At 28.2% G+C, this 19,677-nt stretch overlaps 6 protein-coding genes across 6 annotated transcripts; 2 read left to right on the top strand and 4 right to left on the bottom strand.

The window, feature by feature from the left end:
* Positions 1–1,491: 1,491 nt before the first annotated feature.
* Positions 1,492–3,270, top strand: NPT1 (novel putative transporter 1, putative; the record flags this gene model as incomplete). The annotated part of the gene is made up of 1 exon (XM_029008662.1): positions 1,492–3,270. One exon carries the CDS (start codon positions 1,492–1,494, stop codon positions 3,268–3,270), a length of 1,779 nt encoding a protein of 592 aa, XP_028860200.1.
* A 4,653-nt stretch (positions 3,271–7,923) lies between these two features.
* On the top strand, positions 7,924–8,376 carry PmUG01_02018600 (conserved Plasmodium protein, unknown function; the record flags this gene model as incomplete). The annotated part of the gene is made up of 1 exon (XM_029008661.1): positions 7,924–8,376. The coding sequence occupies one exon, from the start codon at positions 7,924–7,926 to the stop codon at positions 8,374–8,376; it is 453 nt and encodes a 150-aa protein (XP_028860199.1).
* An 862-nt stretch (positions 8,377–9,238) lies between these two features.
* PmUG01_02018500 (RAP protein, putative) lies at positions 9,239–10,942 on the bottom strand (the record flags this gene model as incomplete). The annotated part of the gene is made up of 1 exon (XM_029008660.1): positions 9,239–10,942. The coding sequence occupies one exon, from the start codon at positions 10,940–10,942 to the stop codon at positions 9,239–9,241; it is 1,704 nt and encodes a 567-aa protein (XP_028860198.1).
* A 1,913-nt stretch (positions 10,943–12,855) lies between these two features.
* On the bottom strand, positions 12,856–13,513 carry CAP (cyclase-associated protein, putative; the record flags this gene model as incomplete). The annotated part of the gene is made up of 2 exons (XM_029008659.1): positions 12,856–13,328; positions 13,495–13,513. The coding sequence occupies 2 exons, from the start codon at positions 13,511–13,513 to the stop codon at positions 12,856–12,858; spliced, it is 492 nt and encodes a 163-aa protein (XP_028860197.1).
* A 1,900-nt stretch (positions 13,514–15,413) lies between these two features.
* PmUG01_02018300 (conserved Plasmodium protein, unknown function) lies at positions 15,414–16,395 on the bottom strand (the record flags this gene model as incomplete). Its single annotated transcript, XM_029008658.1, has 2 exons — positions 15,414–15,627; positions 16,190–16,395. 2 exons carry the CDS (start codon positions 16,393–16,395, stop codon positions 15,414–15,416), a joined length of 420 nt encoding a protein of 139 aa, XP_028860196.1.
* Positions 16,396–17,479: 1,084 nt separating this feature from the next.
* Positions 17,480–18,556, bottom strand: PmUG01_02018200 (conserved Plasmodium protein, unknown function; the record flags this gene model as incomplete). Its single annotated transcript, XM_029008657.1, has 1 exon — positions 17,480–18,556. The coding sequence occupies one exon, from the start codon at positions 18,554–18,556 to the stop codon at positions 17,480–17,482; it is 1,077 nt and encodes a 358-aa protein (XP_028860195.1).
* Between the last annotated feature and the right edge of the window lie 1,121 nt (positions 18,557–19,677).

Here is a 19,677-nt window from a genome sequence, read left to right as displayed (position 1 = left end):
ATACAAACATACGTACGTATGAACATATGTCTATGCATCATTATGTCCATACATATATATTTGCGTTACATAAGGCAAGAGCAAAATACATATGTTTATGTATAACACGTTTGCTCTTCAGAATTGCTTAACTGTTGAAAGCATTACACTAATAATTTTTATTATTTTTTTGAGAAAAAAAAAGGAAACCAGAAATTTAAATTAATCTTTTATATTATTATGTTTTATTTTATTTGTTTGTTTTATTCTGCTTTAATCTACTTTGTTCTGTTTTTTTTTTTTTTTTTTTTTTTTGTTCTATTTTATTCTGCTTTTTCTGCCATATTCTGTTTTTTTTTTTTTTTTTTTTTTTTATCCTGTTCTATATGTTTCGTTTTATTCTGTTTTGCTTTATTTTTATTTTGCTTCATTTTGTTTACTTTGTATATTTTTCTTCATTTTGTTTACTTTGTATATTTTGCTTCATTTTGCTTTATTTTATATATTTTTTTTTTTCGTATTGTAGCATTGTTTGCGCTTTTATTAAAATATATATCATCATCTCACTTCTGAAGCATTGTTTGCTCAAAATGAACATGACCTTGTTGTTTAAAATGCCCGTACGAGTATTTTATTTGATGTTCTGTAGACTGCAGCTTTAGGAGTATTTTATTCATATATATTGTACAGGCTAGCTGCACGAGTATTTTACTCATATATATATATATATATATATATATATATATATATATATATATATATATATACGTATATATATACATATATATATACATATATATATATATACTGTATAGGCAGTTGTACAAATATTTTACTCATATATCTTTATGGACACGCATATGACTGCGTTATGCATATATGTATGTACATCCATAACCGCAAAATTTTATTTGCATAGTACATATTGTGTAATGTATATTGGATAGTGCATGTTGCATAGTGAATACTATATAGCACATACTGATATACAGGCAAAATAGCTCTTCGTATATAAGGGTACACTTAAACATATGTAACATAAAAAAAGGTCCATATCGTTCAAGAAAAAGAAGAAAGATTAAAAAAAAAATAAAAGAAAAGAAGCATAAAAATAAAGGAAGCATAAAAATAAAGGAAGTATAAAAATAAAGGAAGTATAAAAATAAAGGAAGTATAAAAATAAAGAAGTATAAAAATAAAGAACGTATAAAAATAAAGAACGTATAAAAATAAAGAACGTATAAAAATAAAGAACGTATAAAAATAAAGAAAGTATAAAAATAAAGAACGTATAAAAATAAAGAAAGTATAAAAATAAAGAAAGTATAAAAATAAAGAAAGTATAAAAATAAAGAAAGTATAAAAATAAAGAAAGTATAAAAATAAAAAAAACCTGCTTCCCCCCCCAGTTTTTCTCTACTTGCTGCTGTAGTATACTATTGATCCGCACTGCTTTACCCCTCCCTGTGCACCTATAGCACCACACCACTCTTCCCTAACCACAAAAAGACAATGAAAGAATCAGTAGGTAGTAAAGTTAAAAGGTTTATAAAAGGCTTATGGCTGAAAACGGACCCTAACTTACCAGGAGCAAGACAGAAAACCCCATTAAATATTAGTAGATTTTACTTGTTAATTATTATAGTAATATACACAGCCGTATCTGCATGTATATATTTTGACTGGAGTGCAATAAGAAAATTGCTGTTAAATGTAGGTAAATATAAACATTTAAATTTAGGAGAATATAACGATATAACGGTAACACCACAATATAAAAAAATAAATAATTTATACCCTATTACTCTAGCAATCCATTTTACTACCTCCGTTTTCTGTGGTTTCTTATATGACCATATAGGTCCAAAATTTACAGCAATGTTAGGACAGATTTTTAATATTATATGTTGGCTATTTTTATCTATTGATAGTACAACTATAGATACAACATTGATAGGGTTCATATTTCTGGGTTTAGGCGCAGACACAGCTTTTATACCTATTCTAACAATATCTAATTTATATCCAGATGCATCCACATTTATATTAACAGTAGTAGGAGCAGCAGCTTCTTTAAGTTATGCTGTTCCTGCTACATTAAATTTAATATGCACCCACTATCCTAATATAGCCTTTTCTACCATATGCTATGGCTATATATTGCTTATTCTATTGCCTTGTTTACTTATAGCTATCTTTTTACTTCCTGTAAAACCATTTAAGGGGCTGGATTATTATATTGAAAATAATGAAGAAAATATAAGGTATCTAGACGGGTTGGAAGAAGGAGGAGGAGGAAGGGGGGAAAAGTTGAGCAAAGTGTACATGCACGACGATGTGGAGCTTCAGCGGAGTAACATAAATAGTAGTAACATAAATAGTAGTAACATAAATAGTAGTAACATAGGTAGTAGTAACATAGGTAGTAGTAACATAGGTAGTAGTAACGTTGGAAGGAGCAATATCGGAAGTAGCAACATCGACGGTAGTGACAAGTCGGCGGAAAAAGTGGGAAAAAAAAAAAAAAAAAAAAATAATAAAAATAAATTCTTAACAAATGAAGAAGGGAATAAGTCTGAACATACAAAGAGCACAATTAGTGATGATACAATAAATAACGATAAAATGACAAATACGTCAAGGAGCATTGGGGAAGATGGAGATGATTTTCATAAAAAAAATATATTATTATTTTTTAAAATATTAGTAAGCTATCCAAGTATTTGTATTATTACTTATTTTATTTTATTTAATATATCGACCGTTTTCTACGGTATGGTGACAGATACATATTTTAGTTATGATAGATCAATTATAAATATTATTAACATTTTAATGCCAATTTCATGTATTCCTTGTATAATTTTTGGAAGATTCATAAATAAATATGGAGCAGCTATAATGATAATCCTTATGAATGCATGCTCAGCTCTTATGCATCTTACAGCATTAATTAAGCATAAAGTAGCTGGTCTTATTTCTGCCTTCCTTTATATGTGTGTTACTAGTATATATACTAGCCAAATATATTGTTTTATCCAAAATTCATTTCCATCTACTATTTTTGGAAAATTATTGGGAATCGCTAGTTTATGTGGTGGACTCTTTTCCTTACTTTGTGATAAGCTTTATGATCATATCATAAGCAAAGATGGTACAAGCATAGATCCAACCAACGTAGTTGTGCTCCTTGTTATAGCACTCATTATTATGTTTTTACCCTTAAGTATTCTGTATGTTAGAAAATATGAAAGATCTATTGAGAATGTGAACCACGACACACATATATAAGGGGAAAAGAAAAAAAATTTTTTTTCTTTATTTTTCCAAAAATAATATATTGGTTAAAGTTGGACTGATATATCTCATGCGTTTGTCATGGCAAAGCCTGCGTTAGAGCGAATGCGAGGGTTCACTGGGATAGTGGATACGTATGTACATATGTGTTATCAGCATGTGTATCGACTCAAGTATGAACATATATATGTGCTAATGCTGTATATTTAACTCCTTATAACCTTTTTCCATTTTGTTCTTTTTTAAACGCATTTGTAAAGAACAAATTTGAAAAACGCTAGAGGGAGAAGTACCTCCTCGTGAGGACACATATTTTTGTTTATATGTTGTTGTATTGTAATCACTTTGGATATGCGCATATTTTGAAGAAGACACAAACCCAGTGCATATATCTCCTCTTTTAATGTTTTCTCATATTTTTTTTTATCAACTTTTAAGTTTTTAAAATTAATTTTTCACAATAAATATGCACATGTTCATGTTGCTCAATGCACTTCTGGTGCTAAATGTGTTTATGTTTAAATATTTTTTTCTTTATTAAATTAAAATTCGTTCCATAAATTTTTATATTTTTAAGTTTTAGTATTGAATATTTTGTTGGCTGTTTTTATTGCCTATTTTTATTGCCTATTTGTACTGCCTATTTTTATTGCCTATTTTTATTGCCTATTTGTACTGCCTATTTTTACTGCCTATTTTTACTGCCTATTTGTACTGCCTATTTGTACTGCCTATTTTTACTGCCTATTTGTACTGCCTATTTGTACTGCCTATTTGTACTGCCTATTTTTTTTTTTCAACTTCAAACTATTGGCTACTCGTTGCTTAATCGCTGCTTAAATTTTACTTGTTCAAAATAGCGAATGAGCATGATTAGTCGCACTGATACACGTAATATAAGAACCAAGGGGTGCGATACAATGAACGATGTTGCTGTTCTGCACTATTTGTACATACATATAATATACCGATATGCACACATACGCATATAAAGAATATATATAAAAGCATTAAATTGGTAGAATATCCGTTTGCGCTTTTCTATTTTATGAAATTATGGCAGCAGAATTCATAATACTCTATATCAGTAGGTACACGAATTGAGGGGAAAACAAAATAAGAAAAAAAAAAAAAAAAAAAAAAAAAAAAAAGAAAAGGAAAAAATAATAGCCTTTTAAAATTATGCTATGAATGTAATTACATTTTAAAAGGATTCAAAAGAAATACCCTCTAACTTTCGGATGAACGTGGTATTATATTAAAAAGTGTAACGAATGATCAAAGAAGTAAACAAGGGACGAGGGTGTATGGCATAAAATGTCTAAGTTAATATGTACGAAAGACTTTTTTTTTGCTCGAGAAAAAATTACAAACATATAATTAAATAGTCAGATAATGGAATATTTTTTGTTATATCCCCCTTTTCTTATAAATTTTTTTTATTAATATCTATCGCAAACGGACAAGTTTTCACTTTCCTCATGCAGTTTATGCATACGATAAAAAAAAAAAAAAAAAAAAAAAAAAATGGCAAAATATACTTCTACACATTTATATGATGATACAAACGTGTGTACATTATATGTATATATGCATGCATATGTGTATGTTTATGTATAAGTGCATGCACAAGCACACGTATAAATATACGTATATGCACAAGCACACGCGGGATACATAAATTTAACATAAGTATAAGCCCCATTCTGTAATGTTATAAAAAAAGAAAACAATAACACATGTTACATTTAACTCGCTATTTTAAATAAAACTTTGTAAAGAATTAAAATTCTTACAAAGTAATTATAAGATTAATAAACTTATCAAGTTATTAGCTTTCCTAAAAAAAAAAATAAAAATTTTAAAAATATAATCGTTTATCTCGGGGACTTTCCTAACAGAAGAAATGAAAATCTTGAGAAAAATTTTCTGTATAATTTCTGCAAGTAACATTATTATGTTAAATTATATCCTCAACTTATGTACTCCTCACATATACATATATTATTATACATACTATATATATATATATATACACACATGTTGATATTTTTCATTTTCATTCCTTTTTTTTTTTTTTCTTTGTTCTGCTTGTCAAGTTTAAAAGCGTCGATTGGTCTGCTCAACATAAGTGTACACTTCTTCACATTTACATCCATTATGAAATAATTACCAACAATTCTGATTCTTCTTAACATGTAATGGGCTTAATTTATCATAATTCATTTAGTTTTATCATAATTTATTTAACTTCTTTCATTTTCCCACTATAATTATACTTACAACAAACCCTAAAAGATGAAACATAATATTATCGACCTACAAATAATGACAAAAGTCGTCTATGATTCGAATTTAACTATGAACTGTTGATGATAATAATACCTTCAGCCCCTTACCCCCCCCCCTTCACTTTCATTCTCTTCAAACTTTTTTTGACTTTCTACCACTTCATTATTTTTGCTTCATATCACACAGCAAAAAAATAAATAAAAATAAAATTCAAAATGAATAAAATTATATTCAAAATGAATAAAATTATATTCAAAATGAATAAAAATTATATTCAAAATGAATAAAAATTATATTCAAAATGAATAAAAATTATATTCAAAATGAATAAAAATTATATTCAAAATGAATAAAAATTATATTCAAAATGAATAAAAATTATATTCAAAATGAATAAAAATTATATTCAAAATGAATAAAAATTATATTCAAAATGAATAAAAATTATATTCAAAATGAATAAAAATTATATTCAAAATGAATAAAATTAAACTTCATGCGCATTACATCCATGTGTTCATATCCATTTTTGCTATCTCGATTTTATAAAAATATCGTTTTCTTTTTTTTCTTTTTTTATGTTCACTTAACGGAACTTTAAAAAAAAAAAGAAAACATTCTGCACATTTAGCTATCCATCCTTGTGTTAACTTCAAAAAAGGAAATATCAAAATGTAAACATGTACACGTGGAAAAATAAAAAATACCAATATATAAAAGCATCAGAACATTAAAAGACGAATAAACATGCATATTTCTTATTTTTCAATATACAATACGTATCATCTTTAGAGCAAGGTAAAAGAAACAAGTGTAACGTAAACTTGCATTCCACTCTTATAAAGCACTCGGACACTGTATACTGCTTATATATGTATATATATATATTATATATATATATATATCCCTATATTTATATATATATTTATATATGTTTTTATGTATGTATTTATATATGTGAGGTCACTATATTCTGATCCGTTCGTGCGCTTACTTTCTTGAATAACATGTAAACAATAAATTATGTTCAAAATAAGTATTTTAAAAAGTTCATTGATAGCTCAACAGAAATGCGATATATGTATTTACACTGGCATCAGCCAATGGGTACTGTGCAATAGAAACAAAAAAGAAAAGCGTTTAAGTGAATATATAAGAACAAGCTGAAACATTGTGCATTAACGAAAGTGAGCATATCTATATGTATATATATATAATATATTTATGTATATATATAGTATGTTTATGTATATATATAATACATTTATGTATATATATAATATATTTATGTATATATATAATATATTTATGTATATATATAGTATGTTTATGTATATATATAATACATTTATGTATATATATAATATATTTATGTATATATATAACATGTTTATGTATATATATAATACATTTATGTATATATATAATATATTTATGTATATATATAACATGTTTATGTTTATATATAACATGTTTATGTATATATATATATATGTTTATAAAATTCATGAAATGTATAAATAAGAACGGATAAATATAAAACGAAAAAATAAGAAGAAAAAAAAAAATTGAACTTCATGTAATTTTATAGAAAATTTATATAATGGTTATATGACCCATTTCTTTTGTTTATAATTTAAAAAGATTTAAGAAAAAAAAAAAAAAAAAAGAAAAACGTTATTACAGTAGGAAAGTGCCATATTGTGGTACTTTTAAGAGACTGTGTTTTTTAGGGGACTGTCAAAATTTAAACGTCGAAGGAATAAAAAAGGGGGAAATACGGAAATAACAAAAAAAAAAAATAAAATGCAAAAAAGATTTTTTCTTTTTTTGCACACCATTCTGCTTAACGTCGGTGTGTTGTAAGTATTTATTCAGTTATTTCTCTTATTTTGATATTCTGATATTCTGATATTCTCTTATTCTCTTATTTTGTTATTGTGCTATTCTGATATTGTGATATTCTGATATTGTGCTATTCTGATATTGTGCTATTCTGATATTGTGCTATTCTGATATTCTGTTATTCTATTATTTTTCCATGAGGAAAGGAATGCAAAATACGCACAAATAAATATTCCTCGCGCATAAATAAAAAAAAAAAAAAAAAATTAAAATATGCTAATACGAAATTGTTCATATACTTGAGGAAGATTATACAGTGCATCAAAATAGAAAAAACAAGGTGCTACAAACATAGGACTTTGGCACTGATGAAGTAAAATGCGTATTTTTGGATGGTGATATGTAATCCCTGTTTGCGGAAGTGTATATCTTATTTCGTAGTCATATATGACAAATTTTAATATTGTTGTTTATTATGTCTTTTTTTATATTTTATTTTTTTTGGACTAAATGAGTTGCAGCAAAAAAAGAAACAACGAATTGTTATTTCCCGTAGCAAAATTACAAAAACATTTTCCCTTAATTGAGTGGTGGCAAGGCAAAGAAATTTTATATAAAATTCAAAAAAAAAATCAAAGGACTTTTGAAAAAAACCCATGTGATAGTTTATGGGGTAAGTTCATTAACTGCTTGAGAAAATATCCTCATACTATTTCCAAGTGCAAAATCGAAGGCACAAGGTACTTGCAATGTTTGTCATCAATAAATCAGAAGGAAGATATAAGCAAACCACGGAATTACATAAAAGTTTTAGAGTATTTTAAAATTTTTAATGAGACAAGTCGATTTAAATACAAAAAACCAGAGTTAAAAGATTACTCATTTTCGCAACAATTATCCTTTGAAAGAAGCAAGGCCATCAGCAAGGATGACCACAAGGACGACAATAAGGGCATTTTTTAACTTCTTTTTACATTTCTGCGAAATATTTCTTTTATTTCGTGAGCATCTTTCGTATGTGTAAATATGTGTATAATATATATATATATATCATATGTTATGTATAATGCGTCATATGTAATATGTATATATAAATATATATCCCTTTTTGGAACACCTTTAACAGGAAAATGTAACATGACATTCACTTTTCAATTAACTCCATTTGAAAACAATCTAAAAGTTACTAATTGGATCCACATGGATAAATATGCATGGGAGATATATGTATGAATATATTCATATTCGTGTGTGCGTGTGTATCTACAGGATTAATTAAAATATTATGAACGGTTCATAAAAATAACAAAAAAAAAAAAAAAAAAAAAAATATATATATTTATATATATATAAATACACATAATATTAGCTAGCTGATAAAAATGACAAGGTATATACGCAAATTAATGCACGTTTTTTTTTTTTTTTTTTTTTCTCCCTCTTTTCTTCCTAATGCACATTTTTCCAACCATTTTTCCAACCATTTTTCCAACCATTTTTCCAACCATTTTTCCAACCATTTTTCCAACCATTTTCCAACCATTTTACCAAACATATTACCAAACATTGCACACACACGTTTTATAAACCTAAAGTGCTCATAAATTTCTGTTAAATTTATGTCAGAATTGCCGTTCTCGTGTTCCGCGCGAATGTTTCTTCATCACTGCGGGCTCTTGGTAAACTTCTCTTAGCATGCGCGAGTACGCCTCCTACATTTATTTGTGCAACTCTGCACACGTGCATATATTTATATGCACCTGTATAGATGCAGGAGAGGACATAATTATACGTTAGCTTTAAAAAAGTCTAACTATATGTCTGTCTAGCTGTCATGCTGGGTAGTGTCCATTTTTTTTTCCCCTTCATGTTGATTAATTTCTTCCAAATTTTTTTTCTGGTCAGTTACTGAATATAAGATATCACATAAGTAGTTTTGTTGTTCCTTTTCTGACCTGCATTTTCTCCATTTCCAGAAATGAATTTTGGCTGTTTTATATCCCAAATTTTCAAAGTATTTGTGTTTAATTTGGAAAGAGGTATGTCTTACGATGGTATCCAAGTCTATTACAATTTTTTTCTCATTTTCAATAAAATCTACAGAATAAGAATGAGTAATTTGTAGTGGAACAAAATTTAATTTAAAATTTGGAGCAATTATATTCAAAACATTTTGTACTTCATGGAAGGTTTTTAAGGCTTGCAATTTTTCATGATCTATTCTTAAAAAATCATTCATAGCATTTAGCCACGATGGGGAAATATTATTTAAGTCAAATTTAAAGGTACTATCAGCTGACAAGAAATAAATTGGTTCTCTAATTTTTGCTATTAAGGTTAAAGACTTTGGAACATTTCTGCTAAATAATAAAGAAATTAAATTTTCGAATTTTTCTTTATCCACATATTTGGTGTAATAAGTACATGCATGAATAAAATCAATTATAACAGCAGTTTTAGTTGTATTAAAATGCTCATAATTTATGTTTTCCAAAATTTTGTTAATTCTGTTTTCTTCATTTATTTCATTCATATAAAATGTATACAACAATTCGCATAAAGTAGTTGTGTTACAATTTTCTAAATGCTCTTCTACATTTTTATATATAACGTCAATATGGTTATTTGTAGTGAATTTCAATTTTGTCAAGTTGTATATAATATTAATTAACGCTGTATGATGAAAATGGGATATATTGTCAAAAACTAAATTACACAAACGACGAATTAAAAATCCTCGTGGTATACCAGCCATGGATAATGTTTTCAAAGCTAATGTTACATCTCTGGTAGTAAATCTATCTATTTCTTCGCACATCTTTTCAACTATTAAATTTGTTAATTCAACATCTAAATTCTGTGATAATCTCATACATTCTAATAATTGAGTTAATAAAGTTGGTGTATACGCATCAATATTAGATATTGTTTCTTTTTTCAAATGTTCAAAAAAATATTCATTCATGTTATTACATAAACCTAAGGAATAACCTATTCCAACTAGGTCACGTGGATTCATATTTATCTTTTTTAATGCATGCTCACTTATTTTTGTAAGTACTTTCTTTATTTCATCATTATTTATTGATATACTAGCTAACCTTAAAGCAAAATTACACAAATATCTAGTGTTCATAATACTTATACGATTTTCTATCTCTTCTATAAAATTTAAAAATTTCTCATTTTCTACTATTTTTTTCCTTTCTTCAATTTTTTTTCTACTTAAAGTTTTAATCAAATTGTATAGTTTGTCTATATTCATATTCTTGTTCTCTTCAAAAAAATTTATTATCTCATCATTAGTCATGTATTCTTCCACATTGTTCTCTCTTTTTTTTTCCAAAACGTTGGTAGTAACATTTCGGTACAGCACAAGCTCGTTTAATCTACTTGAATTTGAGTTAACCCCTTTGATTTTAGTACACGCTCTATTTATTGTGCCAAGGATAGGTAAGCAGCTTATTCTTCTCTTTGCCAGCATGGGCAAGAAATGGCACTTATCGACAGCTGTCTTTATAATTCTCATTTTTCCTAAAGCACCCTAAGGAGATGAAAAGCGAATGGTAAGCGTGCAGAAGTAAATGTGGAGTTGTAAGCAAAGGGTACTAAGCTGTAAGCACTAAAAGGCAAATGATACACCGTAACGTGTTAATATATAAAATTTGTACGGCAAATGTTCTGCTATTATATACAATCTTGAGCGGTTTTATATTTTTTTATTTAACGTATTGAGAATGCAAGTCATTCGATAAAATCGAGTTCCCCCTTTCTCTGAATCTCGCTTCGGTCTCATTCAACCTTATTTTCTTATTCTCTCCGTATATGTTTGTTCTTACTTCTTGCTTATTACTTAGTCCTTTTTTATTTTGTTTTTTTCCCTCTTTACTTCTTTGTTTCTTTACTTCTTTGCTTCTTCGCTTCTTTACTTCTTTGCTTCTTTGTTTCTTTACTTCTTTGCTTCTTCGCTTCTTTACTTCTTTGCTTCTTCGCTTCTTTACTTCTTTGCTTCTTCGCTTCTTTACTTCTTTGTTTCTTCGCTTCTTTACTTCTTTGCTTCTTCGCTTCTTTACTTCTTTGCTTCTTCGCTTCTTTACTTCTTTGCTCTTCTTCTTTCTTTTTCCTTTTTTTTTTTTTTTTTTTTTGAGCTAAAAAAATGGATAGCAAATACTCTTATGTGAAAACCCAATTAAAAACACTCTTATATATTTTATATTCTTACTATATGAGAAAATTTTTTTTTTTTTTTCTTTTTTGCTATTTCGAAAAATTAATGTAAATTATATGTAGAGCAAAGAACATGCACTGCTTCATCATCAGAATGACATAATTATAAATTATGGTAGCTCTTTACTTATAACAAGAAAAGAAAAAAAAAAAAAAAAAAAAAAAAAAAAAAGAACCTTTAGCCATATATACATGGATGAATAAATACATGTACATGTACTTATTATGTATGCGAATAAAATACTTAACAACTTGCACATAAAAATTGCTTTCTCCAGGTGCACCGGGTCATGTTTTAACATAAGCTCCTTCTATGATCGCAAATATTAAGGTGTTAATTTTAAAATACCTTCTGGGGTTAATTAGAAAAAAATTTTTTTTTTAAACAAGCCACTATATGAAGAAACTTAAATTTTTAGTATTTAAGAGCATTGTTAACTTTATGGGTATAAAATACTGCTACCCTTGGTTCTTTTTAATTTTTCCGCCCCATTACAATTTCGTTCAGATCAATCGTACAATGTATGAATAAGCATGAAAAGCAGTGCATCATTATATATTTCAATTTGAAGTGAAAAATATGCTTCTTGCTGATTTTTTTCCTCTACGGGAATAGAAGTATGTGTATATATATATGCATACATATATATATATATATATATATATATATATTTCTTTTTTAACAAGTGGGAGGCGCTTTTTTTACATGATCTACTCATGTGTGAATAACAATACATTATCATGTTGTGCATTTTACAAGCTACATAAAGTCCTCCTCTTTTTTAATTATAAAAAAAAAAAAGGGGCATGTGGCAATGTTCGTTTCTTTTATTTGATGTTATGGTACTAATAAATTATGAACATGCTCATAAAATTTCAAAAAGGGTCAGTTAATTTTCCAAAAATCAAAAGGGAGATAAAATGAAAAGTGGTCACAGTATAAAGGGATAAGATATAAAGTGTAATCGAAAAAGGTGTACAGACGTGACAAATAGTAAGAGAGTTAAGTAAAAAAAAAAAAAAAAAAAAATTGTAATGAAGTGTAATAAGGAACAACACGATACAATAAAACTTGCCATACTAAAACAACAGTGATGTTTACCTTCACATCTACAATGCTCATTTAACCCATTCAGAAATAGAAGTGCATGCATGGTGTGTTTAAATGTGTCTTCTTATAACGTATCTATCCCTTAACTACTTCTCAGTTGAAGCTTAAAAATTGTATAGGTCCGAAACTCGCGTGCTGAGTTTTCCATCCTGCAAATGATGTTGAAATTGCTCAGGGATTGTAATTTCGTTCCAATCCCCCTCCGCATTTTCTAAATGAATATTCATTTCTGATGACAAGGCAGTTGTAAACTCACAGTCCGTGTTTTCCTTTGACAAATATATTTGTACCCCTACAGATTTATCAACAGAGAGGGAAGAACATTTACCCAGTATTTGAATTTTTATATTTTTTGAATGTATTATTTCGATAGATGATATTAAATTTTTTAAAACGGCATTACATTTTACACACTTTTGTATTTGTAATGATTTAAATTTTTCATTTTCTATAACAATTGTACTGTTTTCACAATTAAATATGTTCACAGCATGATTAAGTTCCACTTTGTTTAACTTAACGATCTCTTCATTTTTGTAGTTTGACACATCCCACTGATTATCTTTCAGGTTTATTGCTAGTATGAAAAACAGGGGAAAAAAGAGGGTGATACATGTGTACGCATAAGCATACATATGACCATGCACGCAAATATACAAATGAAAAACATGCACACATGCATGCCCAAACACGTGTACTTTTTACATGTCAACATCAAAAAGAAGGAAAATCATTACCCTTACTCGCTTCGCTAGTCGTCATATTTCCGCAATATTTTAGAAAATTTTCTTACAGTATTAAGAAGATGCCCTCGAGTGCTTTTACTTTAGTTCGTTATTCTTACGTTTTATAAGTACTGCTTCGTCAATTCACTCTGCCACTATATCTTTGTTGACTTTTTTTATTTTATTTTATTTTTTTTTTTTCTCTCTTTATACAGCTCCCTTTTTGCGTTTTATTTCATGCTTAATAGTTTTCTATTCTTTTTCTTTGGTTATAATAAATGTAGTATTTTAATTTTACGCGAAAAACGTCTAAACACCGCTACATGTGTAAATCTCAGTGACAAAGTCGGAAAACTGTAAATCTTTTTTTTTTTTTTCGAAAATGAGAAGTGCCAAATAAAAAAAAAAAAAAAAGAAGAGAAAAATATAGTGCTTACTGCTGAAATTTTATCAAAGAAAAAAAAAAAAAAAAAAAAAAAAAAAAAAAAACTGTAAAGGTTAAGTGAAAATTACAACAAATTTGCTAAAATTGCAAAAAGGATATATACAAAAAAAAAAAAAAAAAAAAAAATAGAGGAATGCAATGGTAAGAGGAATTGGAGAACGAGCAGGAGACAGTTTTAACCTTATATTAAACGTAAATTTTTTCTTTTTTTTTCTTTTTGATTTTTGTTTATTTTCTCTTACTTTTTTATCAATATTTTGAAGAATTGAAAAAATAGAGGACCGATGGAAAAAAAAAATATTATACCACGATCCACTATAAGAAGACAAATAAATTGATCTTTGCACATCTTGTCAACAGAGATGGTAAGAAAAGCATCCTAACGGTGCAGTAATGTGTGGCATTGTGAAAGGAACGGCAAGGTAAAATTTGTAGAAGAAAAAATGGTAAGTATGTAATTAAAAAAAAAAAAAAAAAAAAGAACAAAAGGACAAAAGGACAAAAGGACAAAAGGAAAATGATATAATAATTCAATAATATATATATATATATATATATATATATATATATATATATATATAAATAAAATGAAAATAAAACAAAGCATGCGCAGATAACATGCGTGTACGCATACATGTTTTTATATATACCGTATTCCCGTATGCATTATACAAATTGTGGCGTAAGATAAATATGTATATGAAGAGCTACTTGGGGGAGAAGAGCAAAAAAATATACAGAAAAGAGAATATAGAGGCTTTTGCTCATGCTACCCTCATATATGCACACATAAATGAAGCTATAATGCATCGTTAAAATCTTGTATAAGGTTTTCTTTTCAGTACTTGGGGAGGGGAGTAACTGTTTTTATAATTTTTCGTTTTCATTCTATAAAGAAAAATATATCCGTTTGATGATTTCCTTCTTGTGATAGATGTTGTTGGGGTTAACGACATTACAATATAAGTATAGACAAACTTAATAAGACTATATAAAATAAATGTATAAATATTAAAGGTAACAGTGAGAAATAAAAATAAAAATATTACACGCATGGAATGTAAAGTCGAAAGTAGCATATTATTTTATTTTATTAATTTTTTTATTATCTTAAAAATCATTGAATGTTATAAGTTAGCGTGTTGTGAGTTATTTGCAATTGCGATGTAAGTGTATGGGGGAGGGGCGGTAAGGATAAACATAAACAAATAAATAGACAGAAGTTTATAAATACGTATATATATATATATATATATATATATATACATATATTCATGCGTGTACATATATTCATTACTTCTCTTCAATGTATACACCTGTACCTTCCCTGTAAAAAGTAAACCAGCATGGGACGCCCGAAAAGTTGCATTGTTTGGTTTTGCCTAGTATTTTCTTATTTTTCCTTGTTTTATCATGTTTATTCTTGTTTTTCCTTGTTTAATCTCGTTTTGCCTTACTGTTCTTTACTTTTACGAAAAGCGAGTTATGCTAGTTAAGAATACGGGATGACGGGATTGATAACGTAGTGATTCGTTGGATTGGGTGAATGTCGCTTCCTTGGAAAACTGTTTTCTAAATTATTAACATATAAATATACTCCTATGCAGCTAACTAAAATAAACATAATCAAAAAAATGAGTGCTCCCCACATTAGTCTGGAGTAGTATATGGTAGACGTACCCATTGCATTGTTATCAAAAAATTCTGCAAAATGATAAGAAGAAAAATGTATAATTACATGTGTTCGAATATCTTCTAAAAGATGAGGGGAAGGGAGACCTGACAATACCTCCAAGGGGAGATATTATATTAATTATGCAAAAAACAAAAAAACAAGAGGGTAAAAAAAATGGTAAAAAAATTGAGAATCATAATTAAGAAAAAGCATTAACTCCGTGTAATTATGTGGGTCTTCGCGTATTATACTGAAACACTCCCATCGCGCATTAATCCCCACGCCTTGTAGCCCACTGATCAATGTTCGCTCGTTCGTGTGTTTCTTCTTTTTCTTTTTCTTTTTTTTTTTTTTTTTTTTTGTTTTTTTCTAGCTCATATATATACATATAAGCATACTTTGCACAGGCCAACATATGGCATTTAAGCTGCTCTTACAATTTTACTTCTCTTAAGAAAGTTAAACTATATAAAAAATGAACTACAAACAGACGTACATACGTGCATATATGCACACTCGCGTAAGCACACGCAAAAAGGGCAAATCAAAATGCACACTTTTTTGATAATTTTTCCCAGTGCAAACCTCGGTACGATATGGAGGGGTTATAAATATGAGCAGACATAACCTCTAAGAAGTTTTTCTCCGATTCATTGTTTAATATATGCGGTTTGTTTTTTCCCCTTAGCTTATTATTTTTTATATCATACTTTCTCCTCTTAACTGTCTTATCATCCCCTGCATAAATTACCTGAACAAGCAAGGTAAAAAAAATACTTGCGTACAGGAATAATTTCATTTTATACTTTAAACAAATAAATAACAAAATCGAATTTTATTAACATATTCAGAGTAACGGATATTTAACAAAAAAACATAAGTGTCTAAATAAAAATACTACAATTGGGAGTAGTAGGGAAGGATTAGCAAACTAATTTTTATGCATTCTAATTGTTATAAAACTTGTCCAAGTATTTCATTTTAGTCTTTTTCTGAACGGCAAAAATTGTGCAGGAGAATTATCAAAAAGAAGAAAATAAAAAAATAAAAAAAATAAAAAAAATAAAAAAAAATGTAACACTAAAAGGTGTAATACTACACTTATGTGGTAAAATTTTCCAAATTGTTTTTTACTTTTTTTTTTTTTTTTTTTTTTTTTTTCAAAACGATTGGCACGATCTCTGCATTTAATTTATGTAATAACGGAAAAAAAAAAAAGAAAAAGTAAAAAACAAGTTTCACAAAACTGTTCGTAAAATCGTTTTGTAAAATTAATTCATGTGTAACGCTGTACATTATGTTAAACGATAAAACAATCGATACACACAATTCGCTGAAGTGTTCTCTTTGTGCAAGTTCACAACAGAGAAGAATTAGGAAGACTATGCTTTTTACCTGCACACAAAAATGGAACCCTCAAGAAATGCGTACTCCATGCACGCATGTATGCATGTATGTATGTATGTACATACGTACGTATGCTCGTATATATGTTCGTATGTTCAAAAAAAAAAAAAATAAATAAAAGTCTTCTCTGTGACGTGCCGGCGAAGCATAAGAAAGGAGTGTCAATACATGCGGCACTGTTTCGGGTAGCACATATGGGTGCATACATACATATATATACACGCGTGTATATACATATATAAATATTATATATCTCCCTCCTTCCTCCCAGTAAAAGCCTTTCACAAGTACATTAAGGCGAAAAGGGGAAAAAAACAAAAAAAAAAAAAAAAGAAAAAAAAAAAAAGAATAGCTACTCAGAAAAACAGATGATAAATTGGCCAACCAGTGCACTTCTTCTCTTTTTCCCATCTCCCCCGCCGCTTCTAACCGGCCCCGCTTCTTTTCCTTCTAACCCCGTCGAATCCCCTCGCGCTTCAAAATATGACCCTATCGTTAGGGTTTATCCAGTTCATAATTTTCACATTTGCGGAGTTAAAAACGGGCATGTCGACGTCTACTCTCTTAGGAACGGGATCCCTTCTATGTGGTAGAGGAAACGAAGAAATGGACTCGACTTGAATTACTTGTCTGTTGATCTGATCGAATGTATTTTTGTACCCTTGAAATTGGTCTTCTTCATTTTTTACATTTTCATGGTCACCAATATCTTTATACCCAATTCTTTTCGAATATATTAATTCTTTAATTTTTGTTACTGCTTCTTTTTTAGAAATCCTTTTCGTTTTATCATTACAGAGTTCATTATCTTGAAGAAACCGCTTCACACTTTCTTCTTTATATATAGCCTTTATAGAGCTTTTTGAAAAAAAATATCTCTCACTTAATTTTTTAAAACTAAATCTAAATGGATCAAACGAGTGTAAGAAATAAATATATTCTCTTAATAACGGATCAACAGTTTTATGTTCCGGTAATTTAATTGGAAAAATTCTTGTAAGAAATTTTTTAAATCCACTATCTTGCCAATATTTATAATTTTCAAATGTTTGTAAAGTAGGATTTCGAAAACCTGTGTAATCAGTGTAGTTTAATTGAGTGTTTGTATCTCTGCTATATTCTTCTCGTATATTTCCTTTGTCATTCTTCATTGTGTTTTCTTTTGTTGGTATAACTACTTTGTAGTTATATGGCACATTGTATGCATAATTATCTGAAGAAAAGAAATGGTAAGTATTCCTCTTTTCCTTTTCATTTCCCCTTTCCTTTACTTTTATATTTTCCTTCTTTACGTTTTCATCACTCCTCCATTTTTCTGACCATCCTGAACTATTTTTTTCCTCAGGTTGCATGTATGAGGGGTAAGCCTCTTTTTCTCCCAATGGGGGTTCAAATAAATTTTCGTCTTCCTCTCTCACATTCGTCTTTACGTCCATTTTGGAAAACTCTGAAACATCCAAAAATTTTGATCGTTTCGAAGCAGCATTTTTTCCTCCTTTGTATGTCCATCCTTTGTTACTCCGTCGAAGTATCTTGCACAAACGTATCGCCATAAAGGGTGGAAAAAAACAAAAAAAAAAAAAAAAAAAAAAAAAAAAAAAGAACAATCAAATGCTACGATATATATAATATTGGTACAAATTTTTTTTCCCCAAATAGAAAATCCTAAGCGGGTAAGGACACCCCTCCATAATCCGCACGACATGTAAGTACAAACCCAGAACGCAAAAGGCAAACGAAATAACGAAAAAAAAAAAATTATAATTTTTCAGGTCGAAGATTGAACAAAAATGTGTATTGCAGCTAAAAGCTAGTGATAATTAAAAATAAATAAATAAAACAATAAATAAAACAATAATAGAATTAAAAAATAAATAATAAATAAAAGAATAATAAAATTAAAAAAAAGCATAATTTATATTTTTTTTTTTTCAAATCAGTTGATCGAATAACATATGAGAAAAAAAAAAAAAAAAAAAGAAAAAAGAAAGTGTAACTACCAGTGGCATCGTTAAAAAAGAGTAATTATCATTTTTATTACCCTGGAGGAGCAGTCAGTGGAGAGAAGTGAATCCCTCCGTATTTGTACAACTGGCGCTGCGACAACACTTTGAGCTTACAAGCACGTACAAAGTCATACAAGCCTGTATGCATGTATGCGCACGTGTGTAAAAACACTGATATTTCTCTCAAGAGATATAATGCCCTTAAAAATGCCTTCTCTTGAAGCGGTAAAAGGAGTATGCTGCTGTTCTTTCATCATATTACCTTATTTTATTTTTTTTTTTTTATTTTATATAATCTCTAACATTAGCATTTTTTTTTTTAACTAAAAAATTGTAAATATAAAAATGCAGTTATTAGTTAAATTTTGCGGAAAACAAAAATGAATATCACGAACATTTTACGTTTTAGTACAAATGAAGTAATGCGGCCAAACGAAATATGGTCATATGAAATAGGGCCAGACGAAATGCAGCTAAATGTAAAAAAACAAAAAAAAAAAAAAAAAAAAGGCAAAAATCATCCCTTACTTTACAAAACGCTATGAGAGTTACACACACACATATATATGTGTGTATATGTAATGATAGCAAACTGGTAATTTTAACTATGTAGTAGATGAAAAGGATGAGGAAGTGGAACACTAAGTGGCGGAAGGATCAACTCGCTT

Source organism: Plasmodium malariae (genome assembly GCF_900090045.1).
Source record: "Plasmodium malariae genome assembly, chromosome: 2".
NCBI lineage: Eukaryota > Apicomplexa > Aconoidasida > Haemosporida > Plasmodiidae > Plasmodium > Plasmodium malariae.
Note: the sequence above shows the minus strand (reverse complement) of the source record. Positions and strands in the feature narration are given on the sequence as shown.